This window comes from Hypomesus nipponensis, chromosome 21 (genome assembly GCF_054491055.1).
Source record: "Hypomesus nipponensis isolate SF chromosome 21, ASM5449105v1, whole genome shotgun sequence".
Lineage (NCBI taxonomy): Eukaryota > Metazoa > Chordata > Actinopteri > Osmeriformes > Osmeridae > Hypomesus > Hypomesus nipponensis.
In genome coordinates this window covers 3,757,501-3,770,000 of record NC_140381.1, presented here as the reverse complement: position 1 = coordinate 3,770,000, position 12,500 = coordinate 3,757,501, and the positions used below count along the sequence as shown (strand labels likewise).

Below are 12,500 nucleotides of genomic sequence, written 5' to 3'. Positions count from 1 at the left end.
ATAAATCTGGTCAAATAAACTGTCTGATTTGTGGCTGGTGTCTACTGAGCTCCCTCCCACCCTGACCCCTCCCCCCTTCCTGACCTGGAGGTTCTAAACACGCCCCCTGTTGTGGACACGCCCCCCCCTCGCTCAACCTCTCGTCCTGATTGGCTCTCCACAGAGGCTGCTGCGCATGGATTTGCCGGTTGCCGATGACAACACGGTTCATTTCAACTCCACTCTCATGGCCCTGATCAGGACGGCGCTGGATATCAAGATTGCCAAGGGTACACTCTCTCTCTCTCTCTCTCTCTCTCTCTCTCTCTCTCTCTCTCTCTCTCTCTCTCTCTCTCTCTCTCTCTCTCTCTCTGTGTCTCTCTCTCTGTGTCTCTCTCTCTGTGTCTCTCTCCTCTCTCTCTCTCTCTCTCTCTCTCTCTCTCTCTCTCTATCTCTCTGCTGGTTCTCTCTCCGTAGGTATGACCTTATCTGACCTCTAGCCTGTTCTTCCTCTCATTGGTGTCCAGAGTCAGCTTCTGGCTTGATGATAAGTGACTAACCAATCCACATCTTCTGTTTGTGTAAATGTGGGTGTGGGTGAATGTGTGTCCTGACTGCGTTATTTCTTTGTCAACTGTGTGCTGTTTTGAATTTCTTTGCCGTGGCATGGACGGTTGTGTGTGTGTGTGTGTCTACATATGGTGGATGTATATATGTGTGTGCATGCGTATGTTCGGTGTGTCTGTGCGTGTGTGTGTGTGTTCTCAGGGGGTGCCGACAAGCACCAGATGGATGCAGAGCTGAGGAAAGAGATGATGGCAATCTGGCCCAACCTCTCCCAGAAGACCCTGGACCTGCTGGTCACGCCACACAAGTGTAAGTCCCAGGAAGTGACGGCTCACTGCGTCGTCACGGTAGCCAGCGTGTAGTCACGGTAGCCAGCGTGTTTGTGTATGTGTCCGATCACCAACTCACCAAGAGGACAGCTTCTACCGGCCGGTGACCCCCGATCGCTCTGCGCCCTCTGATCAGACACACACACACACTACATGTACACACACACACACACACACACACACACTACACGTACACACACACACACACTACATGTACACACACACACACACACACACTACACGTACACACACACACACTACATGTACACACACACACACACACACACACTACATGTACACACACACACCCACACACACTACACGTACACACACACACACGCACACACACGCACTACATGTACACACACACACCCACACACACTACATGTACACACACACACACACTACATGTACACACACACACACACACACACACTACACGTACACACACACACACTACATGTACACACACACACACACTACATGTACACACACACACACTACACGTACACACACACACACTACATGTACACACACACACACACACACACACACTACACGTACACACACACACAAACACTACACGTACACACACACACAAACACTACACGTACACACACACACACACACAAACACTACACGTACACACACACACAAACACTACACGTACACACACACACACACACACAAACACTACACGTACACACACACACAAACACTACACGTACACACACACACACATCTCTCTCTATGTTAAGACACACGCTGGATCTCTCCTCTGACACACACTCACACTAACCCTCTTTCTCAGTTTTGTTCACGTTTTTACTGAAAACGCCACACACACACACGCACACACACACGCACACCCCCATGTCTGGTATCAGAGGGTGCCTGCTATAGAAGATCCTCTATAGAAGTCTTTTCACTACAGGGAGTACATAGCACTATGTAGACAGTACATAGCACTATGTAGACATACAGTATATGTAAGGCATGTATACATTAGACTCACCTAGGCTTCACAGACTAAAAGGAGGATTCATAAAGACTTCATAAAGCCTTCACAGGCTTCATAGAAAATATATAGCACAGGCTTAATATTTACAGAATATGCTTCACAGCCAAACTGTATAGAATTCCTAGACAATATGTCTTGAGTATAGAAACTGTTGTTGGAGCAGAGAAGTGTAGCATGATGTTGTATCGAGGTCCTTGGAGACACAATAAGCAAATAAATAACTGTTATTTACTTTACAACAAAGAAATCTTTAATATAATAATATAACTGGTATCTACTTGCTTGCTTGACTATGGTTGATCTAAAAGACCTTGAGTAGACAGGGGACTTGTAACCACGTCACAGTAGAGGAGCAGAGAGAGGTTCCTCTGATAGAAACAGTGGGAGTTCCGGTGTGCTAATTCTGACATTACAGAGCTCAAGGTTTTTTTCTGATTATTAAATGTTTAAGTGTGTTATCATCCAAACTCTAGGGATGGTTATCTGGAGTTTTTAGAAAAAAAATATTGAGCTCCTGTTTAGCAAAAAGTAGAATTGTGATGTGTGTCTCTCTTCATTGTGATGTGGCTACCTGTTCCCCTGTAGGCAACAGGAAACAGTTAGGTTATCGTACAGGACGCCTAATGTAGATAAGCTATGAGATGCCTTAGTTGTAGATACAAGACTATCTATCTGCCTGTGAAAAGACTGATGGCTCTATGTTAAAGTACAGTGTCGTAAACGTAAACTATGTCTGTACTGTAAGTGTTGTATCAGTTTTTGTAACAGTTATACGGTAAAATGTGTGTGTGTGTATGTGTTTGTGAATGTGTTCAAGAGTGTATGTGTATCTGTGTGTGCGTACGAGAGCATGTGTGTGTGTATGTATGTGTACTGTACCCGTAGCATGCTGTGTGAGTGTGTGAGTGTGAGTGTGTGTGTGTGTGTGTACTATACTGTACTGTACCTGTAGCATGCTGTGTGAGTGTGTGTGTGTGTACTGTACCTGTAGCATGCCGTGAGTGTGTGTGTGTTGTCGTTCGTCCGTCCCCCCCCATCCCCCCACGGCGCAGGGTCCCATCACTGGTGGTCTAATCGTGCAGGGTAACTTGTCCCTCTCTCAGCAGCGACAGACCTGACGGTGGGGAAGATCTACGCTGCCATGATGATTATGGAGTACTACCGGCAGAGCAAGGCCAAAAAGCTCCAGGTCCTTCGCGAGGAGCAGGTACCCAACTAGAGGCTGGCTAGGACACTCCTGAAATACCCCCATGACCCCCAGGAAAACACCCCAAAAACCCCTCCAAGTCTACTCTTCGAAACAGCCAAACTGTCCCCTTAATACCCCCACGCTACCCACAAGTTCCCCCTTAGCTATGGACTCGCGGCTGCTTTTATGAAGCACACCTTAATCTACCTCAGAACGACCCCCCCAACTACCCCCCCAACCCTCCTTGATTACCCGTGCCGCCCCGAAATCCTCCTCAAAGCACCCCAATCCCTCTTTCCCTTTTTGCAACACTAAGCCGTTTCCCTGTTAGCCTGTTGGCATGCTAACTCAAGCCTTCTTCTCTACCTATATGACCAGGCTGGTTAGCCTGTTAGCATGCTAATTCAGCACTCTCTCCCTATCAGACCAGCATACAGCCGACTAGCACGTTAGCATGCTAACTCAACACTTTCTCTCTCTATTAGACCAGCGCCCAGCGGGTTAGCCCGTTAGCATGCTAACTCAACCCCTCTTTCTCTCAAGCTGTTTCCTGGTTGTTTTCCATTTTAGCATGCTGGCTAATGCTAGGCTAACGGCAAGGCTGGCTATCGTTCTCTAGTTACCCCCCTTCCTCCTCATCACAGTCGGCCTCCGTCTCGAGCCTGTGTTTCTCGGAGGGTGATGATGAGAGAGGTCATGGTAACTTAGGCTTGTTTTCCCAGCAGTGACGATGACGATGATGATGATGTTTTGAATGATGATGAAGATACATGGCCTTATCTCCGTGTGTTGGCTCCGCCCCCTCCTCTCTGAATGCATCTGTCAAATCGATCCACACTGCAGCCACTGGGCTACTCCTCCCTTTACCACGGTGCTGAACCCTCCGACTCTGGTGCAGTCACCCCAACTCGCCCAAACTCTCTGAACCTCTCTCTCTGTGCTAAAATACCCCTCATATTCCCTTAAAGTGTCTGGAATAATGACATTTATACTCCCTTAAAAAATACATTTACCAAATTCAAAAAAATCTTACTTAGTTGTACTTTTTTCGGGCCATGTTTTATTGTTTAGTAAAAGGAGGAGATGAAGTCATCAGAGTTTCTGGGGTGCAGTAGTGGTCCATGGAGAATGTGTGTGATGTTTGACACCCCCCTCACCCCCCTTCCCACATATGTGTTGGTATGACCCTGAATGCTGCCATGTCATTGGACCTTCCAGTGTTCCATACGCTCAACATCACCAGCTGGATTGTGCACAAGAGCCTTTCTCTTTCTCTACACCTTCCTTCCCTCTTTCCCTACTTCCTATTTTTGTCATGTCTGTTTTCTCCCTCCCTGCTTTTATCATCCCCTCCCCCCAACAATTAGTACAGTTTTATCCCCTCCTTCCTTCCCTCCTTCTCTTGCTCACTTTGTCCTTTCCTCCTTCTTTCCCTATATCCTGCCTACCTCTATAGTGCCTTCTCTCTCTCCCTCTCTCCTTCCTCCTTCCTCCTTCTCCCTCTATATCCCTCCCTCCTCCTCCCTCTCTATATGTCTACTGTTGTCCCGGCCGTTCTTCAGTCTATCATTGTTGACTGTAATGTTGACCTATCAAAGTGTTGTTCTGTCTCACCCGTGTCTTCTTCCACCAATAGGATTGTCTTACTGTTCGTCCTGTGAGTCTTGTGTCTGTCAGTGTGTACTGTTGACCTCTGACCTCTCTCCCTCTCCCTCTGTCTCTCTCTCTCTCTCTCTGTCTCTCTGTCTCTCTCTGTCTCTCTCTCTGTGTCTCTCTGTCTCTCTCTGTCTCTCTCTCTCTGTCTCTCTCTCTGTCTCTCTCTCTCTCTGTCGTTCCTGTCTTTCCCTGTCCTTAGTTCCAGCCGTGTCTTTACATCTTTCTGACATCTCTCCGTTCTCTCTCTGTTCACTTTTGTCACTTGTTTGTCTGTCACCCTCGCTGCTCGTTCGCACTCCCCCTCTTTTCCCTCGGCCCTCTCTCTCTCTCTCTCTCTCTCTCTCTCTCTCTCTCTCTCTCTCTCCTCTCCATCCATCCATCCATCCACTCCTCTTTCTCTTTCTCCCTCCAGGAAGAGGAGGCAGGACCAAGCCTTTCCCCCGATTGGTCAATCCTGGTTGATTGCCACCAAGTGTCTCTAACCAGAACCCTTCTCTCCTCTCTGTGTGTGTTCCCTTCCCTCCTCTGCCTCTCCGTGTGTCTGTCTATCCGCCCGTGTGTTCCGTCATCTCCCGTTGGTTGTCTGGATGTTGAGCTGAGGTTCCCGATGTAACGATTGGAGTTACCGTCTAAATTGTGTCGTTGGGTCGTCAGATTAAGTGACTATTAAGAATGCTCTCCACGCGACTGCTCCAGATGACTTGTCCGTTACCTCATCGCCTCACCTCATCTCATCTGTGTTTGTCGTCTAAGAAATTAAAATAAAACTCATTTTCCCAGAAGGCATCACTGTAGCCAGCACGCACCGACTCGGATCAAACCCTCCATTCATCAAGCATTCAGCATTTTAGCTTTGGGGATTGGGGATGGACATGACGTGGGCTGTAGTCATGTAGCCATTGCTGCCTCCATCCACTCCCCTTATAAGGGTGGAACAAGAGAACTCAAATTCCCAGGGTTCCCTGGGGGAGCTGGATGACCTCTGCCCCTCTCAGGTGCTGTCTGATAGAGGATGTAGATATTGCCCCCCTGTGTGGTCCTGAATTGGAATCTAATCTGTCTCTATCTATATATCTATCTATATAAATATGTCTGTCTTCTCTCTTCATCTCTATCAATGTATCTCTCTCTCTCTCTCTCTCTCTCTCTCTCTCTCTCTGTCTCCCTTTCCTCGCTCTCTCTCTCTCTCTCTCTCTCTCTCTCTCTCTCTCTCTCTCTCTCTCTCTCTCTCTCTCTCTCTCTCTCTCTCTCTCCCTCCACCCAAACCAAACACACAGAACAGGCCCTGTGGTGTCAGAGCAGCGATATGTACTGATCTGGGGCCTGCCCCCCCTTCCCGTTTAACGCAGTCTGGTTCAAACGGCACATCTGGCCCCAGATCAGTCCTTCTCGCCCACTCTGAGGCACGAGAGACCAGGCCCAGGCACCCGTGTCGAGGGGGGCAACCTCTCACCTGTGGAGCCATTTGAACCAGGCCATGGCGCCCCCTAGTGGGTGCATGCTGCCGGTGCATCCAGTGTGTCGTCGATTGGTGTTTGGTGTGTGTGTGTGTGTGTCTACCCCTTAAGTGTGTGTGATGCCAGCCTGCAGGCCATGTGATGTATCTCACACAGAACCGAACGCCATTAATGTTTCAGCGCATGGAGCCGCCCTCAGACGAGGGGGGGCAGGATGCCCCGGGGGGGCAGGACCTCAACGGCCCCCCCGCCACCCAGACCGACAACCTCAACAGCATGTGAGTGGAACACGCGCACACTCGCACACAATGCACACAATGCACACGTGCGGATACACTCGCACATGCATGCACACACTATCAAACGCACACCACACACACACACACACACACCACACACATTCTACATTCTGTTCATTGCAGCCGTGCGCTTTCTTCCGGTCGTCCATGATGGGGGGGTTCTGCCGGGTCTTTCTTCCACCGCTGAGGGTTTTCTTCTCGTCATAACTCACTCGATTCAATTCAATTTAGCTTTATTAGCATGACAGTCACTCTCTCTCTATCACTCTGTCTCTCTCTCTAGGTCTCTCTCTCTATGTCGCTCTCTCACTCTGTCTCTTTCTCTCTCTGTGTGTCTCTCTCTCTATGTCTCTCTCTCTATCTCTCACTTTCTCTCTCTCTCTCTCTCTCTCTCTCTCTCTCTCTCTCTCTCTCTCTCTCTCTCTCTCTCTCTCTCTCTCTCTCTCTCTCTCTCTCTCTCTCTCGCTCTCTCTCTCTTTCTCTCTCTCTCTCGCTCTCTCTCTCTCTATGTCTCTCTCACGCTGTCTCTCTCTCTATGCCTCTCTCTCTATGTCTCTCTCTCTGTATATACAGTAGTCCAGATTGTGTATTTGCATGCTAGTGCACACGTGTGTGTGTGTACACCACTCTCTGACGCCTGTGTGTGTGTGTGTGTAGCCCTCCAGAAGGGGGTATGACTGAGAGCCAGTCGTGGGTAACAGCCAAAGCTCAGGAGATGTTCCAGAATACAGGCAACTGGAGCCCTGAGAGACCGTACCCCGACGATCTCCATGACAACAGACACAACTCTCAGGTACGCAGACACACACACACACGCAAGCCATGTGACCACGGCAACGGGGTGCAAACTCGTCTGCGGTTTCTATACCCCACCGGGACTCCGCCCCTCGTAGTTGCCATAACAACACGGGGGAACGTGCGGAGGGGGGGGGGGGGGGGGCTTCTATGATAACGCGGGAAGGGGAATGTGAGCAGTGGATGTTGGAGTGGGAACACACGTCCGTGTCCACGCCGCGCTCCACGACTGGAAAGCTGTTCTTCTTCTCTGTGGAGGGTAGAGTTCTGCGAGGAACTCTCTCTATCTCTGTCGAGATTGAAAGCAGTGTCTCTATCTCTCCTCCCTCTCTCTCTCTCTCTCTCTCTCTGTACCCTTCTGCCTGTCTCTCTCCCCCTGATTTATTCCAACTTCCCTCCCTCTCTCCTTCTCCTCCTCTCCACACACTGAAGCACCATCCAGCCCTCTCATGCTCTCTACTGCCCTCCAGTGGAGATATGTACCTTCACAGTCCGCCACCTGCCTATCACTGTGCACGGATGGAATTAAATTAAGCCAATCACATCCAAGAACAATGTCATACCTCCCCTGACAGATCTGAAAATAAGCCACACAAATATGTACACACACATACACACGCATACATACCCACAGACACACATTCACACATACATACACACGCATACATACCCACATACACACACACGCGCGCACGCACACATAAACATACACTCACATACGTGTACAAATACCCACACACATACTCTGTTCTACCTTATGTTGAACCGATGTCAATGAAGGACCTGTTTGTTGTCTGGGCTCTGATCTGTTCTGCAGACAGTAGAGATGGTAGAGTTGGGGCAGGACGGCTACTCTGACACGGAGCCTAATCACCCAATGGAGGGCTATGGGCGGACCATCTCCATGCCCCGCCTCTCCGTAGACAACCAAGTGAGCACCTTCATCCCATCCCATAACCCCACCTCCATCACTGTCATCATCATCATGTGTCCTCTCCTTCCTCATCTCTCTGTCTGTCTGTCTCTCTCTTCCTCTGTCTGTGTGTCTCTCTCTCTCTCTGTGTCTCTCTCTTTTTCTCTCGCTCCCTCTGTCTCCCTGTCTCTCTCTCTCTCTCTCTCTCTCTCTCTCTCGATCTCTCTCTCTCTCTGTGTCTCTCTGTCTCTCCCTCTCTCCCTCTCTCTCTCCTCTCAGCTTTCTTCACACTGAATATCCACTCCAGACTCTCTGATGTAGGGTCGATTGACACCCCACTTGCTATTGCTAGCCGCAAGTGGGAATCGACACCGACGTGCTAAATGCTAACTCAGAACGGTGGTTAGCATGGCAGTTGCAAGTCGTAGAGAGAAAGAGGAGTGGATACATCACCAGATACATCCCCTCTGTCTCCCTGCTTGTTCCCCAGAGTGTGTGTGTGTGTGTGTGCATGTGTGAAAGTGTGTGTGTGTATGTGCACACATCTCTGTGTATGTGTGTGGTGTGTGTGTGTGTGTGTGTGGCCCTACTTTTTCCTGCCATCTTCCATCCACATAGTAATCCTTGGTGTGTCTGTCTGACCCGAGCTATCAGGGGGGGGTGCGCTGTCATGGAAACTCTACTTCTAACAGAAAGCCAACACACTTGTAAAGAAATGACTCTTGTGCTATGAAGCGTCTTGCTGCAGTCTTACACACACACACACACACACACAATCTCACTCTCTTTCACATACACACACACACACACACACATATACATAGACTCTCATTCTCTCTCAGACTCTATCTCCAGACACACACGCACATACACCGACACACTCATACACTCACAGGTACAGATAAACATGCGCACACACAGTCAGTCACACACGCAGAGCCATACACACTTCGGTCGATTGAAGACATCTGCTCTCACTCTGCTGTCAACAAGTAGAATATTGAGTGGCCCAATGAAGGGAAGGTGTGTGTGTGTGTGTTTGCGGGGAAGGTGTGTGTGTGTGTGTTGGGTGGGATGTGTGTGGTTTGTGCAGATTTGTGTGTGTTTTTGGCCCGTGTCTTGTGGCTATAGATCCAGATTTTGGGAGATCAACTTGAACAAACGTCTTATGTGTGTGAATGTTTATGAGTCCAAACTCATTTACTGTTTTTCTAACACTGCTCTGCCCCACAGAGTGTTCAACCTTCGGTAAGTGTGTGTGTGTGTGTGTGTGTGTGTGTGTGTGTGATCCTGTCTTAGTACATTGTGCTTTCGCTCTCTCAACCTGTTCTTGTGCGCATTCGCTTTTTTAATGAACTAGGTTCCTTCTCAACTCTCTTCTCTTCCTTTTTACCTTTGTCATCCCTTCTTTATTCCTCCCTCCCTTCTTCCCGTTGATCACATCTGATATTTCTCACTAAAACCCTCTATTGTCACACCTCGTCTTTCTCTCACTCCATCCCTCATCCCTCCATCCTTTCCTCTCTCCATCCCTCATCCCTCCATCCTTTCTCTCTCTCCATCCCTCTGGATCTTGGTGGCACTGCCGTCTGCCCCCATGACATGTGTGTGTTACCTCCCCCCCTCTCTGTGGCTTCACGTGTGTGTGTGTGTGTGTGTGTGTGTGTGTGTGTGTGTGTGTGTGTGTGTGTGTGTACTGCACCGCTCTGCTCCGCGCCCCTTCTGTATGTGTGGCTGCTGTACAGCGGAGGAGACACAAGCCGCGAGGAGACAACCTAAGTGTATGTACCCTGTCCCTCTGTATCTAAGCTCTCTCTCTCTGTACCCTGTACCTCTGTATCTAAGCTCTCTCTCTCTGTACCCTGTACCTCTGTATCTAAGCTCTCTCTCTCTGTACCCTGTCCCTCTGTATCTAAGCTCTCTCTCTCTGTACCCTGTACCTCTGTATCTAAGCTCTCTCTCTCTGTGTACCCTGTACCTCTGTATCTAAGCTCTCTCTCTCTGTACCCTGTACCTCTGTATCTAAGCTCTCTCTCTCTGTACCCTGTCCCTCTGTATCTAAGCTCTCTCTCTCTGTACCCTGTCCCTCTGTATCTAAGCTCTCTCTCTCTGTACCCTGTACCTCTGTATCTAAGCTCTCTCTCTCTGTGTACCCTGTACCTCTGTATCTAAGCTCTCTCTCTCTGTACCCTGTACCTCTGTATCTAAGCTCTCTCTCTCTGTACCCTGTCCCTCTGTATCTAAGCTCTCTCTCTCTGTACCCTGTCCCTCTGTATCTAAGCTCTCTCTCTCTGTACCCTGTACCTCTGTATCTAAGCTCTCTCTCTCTGTACCCTGTCCCTCTGTATCTAAGCTCTCTCTCTCTCTGTACCCTGTCCCTCTGTATCTAAGCTCTCTCTCTCTGTACCCTGTCCCTCTGTATCTAAGCTCTCTCTCTCTCTGTACCCTGTACCTCTGTATCTAAGCTCTCTCTCTCTGTACCCTGTCCCTCTGTATCTAAGCTCTCTCTCTCTGTACCCTGTACCTCTGTATCTAAGCTCTCTCTCTCTCTGTACCCTGTACCTCTGTATCTAAGCTCTCTCTCTCTGTACCCTGTCCCTCTGTATCTAAGCTCTCTCTCTCTGTACCCTGTCCCTCTGTATCTAAGCTCTCTCTCTCTGTACCCTGTCCCTCTGTATCTAAGCTCTCTCTCTCTGTACCCTGTCCCTCTGTATCTAAGCTCTCTCTCTCTGTACCCTGTCCCTCTGTATCTAAGCTCTCTCTCTCTGTACCCTGTACCTCTGTATCTAAGCTCTCTCTCTCTGTGTACCCTGTACCTCTGTATCTAAGCTCTCTCTCTCTGTACCCTGTACCTCTGTATCTAAGCTCTCTCTCTCTGTACCCTGTACCTCTGTATCTAAGCTCTCTCTCTCTGTACCCTGTACCTCTGTATCTAAGCTCTCTCTCTCTGTACCCTGTACCTCTGTATCTAAGCTCTCTCTCTCTGTACCCTGTACCTCTGTATCTAAGCTCTCTCTCTCTGTACCCTGTACCTCTGTATCTAAGCTCTCTCTCTCTGTGTACCCTGTCCCTCTGTATCTAAGCTCTCTCTCTCTCTGTACCCTGTACCTCTGTATCTAAGCTCTCTCTCTCTGTACCCTGTACCTCTGTATCTAAGCTCTCTCTCTCTGTACCCTGTACCTCTGTATCTAAGCTCTCTCTCTCTGTACCCTGTACCTCTGTATCTAAGCTCTCTCTCTCTGTGTACCCTGTACCTCTGTATCTAAGTTCTCTCTCTCTGTACCCTGTCCCTCTGTATCTAAGCTCTCTCTCTCTGTGTACCCTGTACCTCTGTATCTAAGCTCTCTCTCTCTGTACCCTGTACCTCTGTATCTAAGCTCTCTCTCTCTGTACCCTGTACCTCTGTATCTAAGCTCTCTCTCTCTGTACCCTGTACCTCTGTATCTAAGCTCTCTCTCTCTCTGTACCCTGTCCCTCTGTATCTAAGCTCTCTCTCTCTGTACCCTGTCCCTCTGTATCTAAGCTCTCTCTCTCTGTACCCTGTCCCTCTGTATCTAAGCTCTCTCTCTCTGTACCCTGTCCCTCTGTATCTAAGCTCTCTCTCTCTGTACCCTGTCCCTCTGTATCTAAGCTCTCTCTCTCTGTACCCTGTCCCTCTGTATCTAAGCTCTCTCTCTCTGTACCCTGTACCTCTGTATCTAAGCTCTCTCTCTCTCTCTGTACCTTGTACCTCTGTATCTAAGCTCTCTCTCTCTGTACCTTGTACCTCTGTATCTAAGCTCTCTCTCTCTGTACCCTGTACCTCTGTATCTAAGCTCTCTCTCTCTGTGTACCCTGTACCTCTGTATCTAAGCTCTCTCTCTCTGTGTACCCTGTACCTCTGTATCTAAGCTCTCTCTCTCTGTGTACCCTGTCCCTCTGTATCTAAGCTCTCTCTCTCTCTGTACCCTGTACCTCTGTATCTAAGCTCTCTCTCTCTGTACCCTGTACCTCTGTATCTAAGCTCTCTCTCTCTGTACCCTGTACCTCTGTATCTAGCTCTCTCTCTCTGCCTCTCTCTCTGCCTCTCTCTCTGCCTCTCTCTCTGCCTCTCTCTCTGTCTCTCTCTCTGTCTCTCTCTCTGTCTCTCTCTCTGTCTCTCTCTCTGCCTCTCTGCCTTACTCTGTGGCTATCTCTGTACCCTGTCCCTCTCTGTCTCTCTCTCTGCCTCTCTCTATCTGTCTCTCTCTCTGCCTCTCTCTCTGCCTCTCTCTCTGTCTCTCTCTCTGTCTCTCTCTCTGTCTCTCTCTCTCTGT

At 49.1% G+C, this 12,500-nt stretch overlaps 1 protein-coding gene across 2 annotated transcripts in view; it reads left to right on the top strand.

The window, feature by feature from the left end:
• LOC146237508 (voltage-dependent P/Q-type calcium channel subunit alpha-1A-like) overlaps nucleotides 1-12,500 on the top strand; it is a 35,273-nt gene that overhangs the window by 13,764 nt on the left and 9,009 nt on the right. The window contains exons 14-20 of one of the 2 annotated variants that reach the window (XM_084684756.1): nucleotides 164-269; nucleotides 748-855; nucleotides 3,000-3,103; nucleotides 6,355-6,476; nucleotides 7,155-7,290; nucleotides 8,110-8,224; nucleotides 9,934-9,986. In XM_084684756.1, the coding sequence (XP_084540882.1) occupies nucleotides 164-269; nucleotides 748-855; nucleotides 3,000-3,103; nucleotides 6,355-6,476; nucleotides 7,155-7,290; nucleotides 8,110-8,224; nucleotides 9,934-9,986 (744 nt within the window). Of the gene's footprint in view, nucleotides 1-163; nucleotides 270-747; nucleotides 856-2,999; nucleotides 3,104-6,354; nucleotides 6,477-7,154; nucleotides 7,291-8,109; nucleotides 8,225-9,438; nucleotides 9,454-9,933; nucleotides 9,987-12,500 lie in introns of both variants that reach the window. The other variant, XM_084684757.1, reaches the window with a different exon arrangement.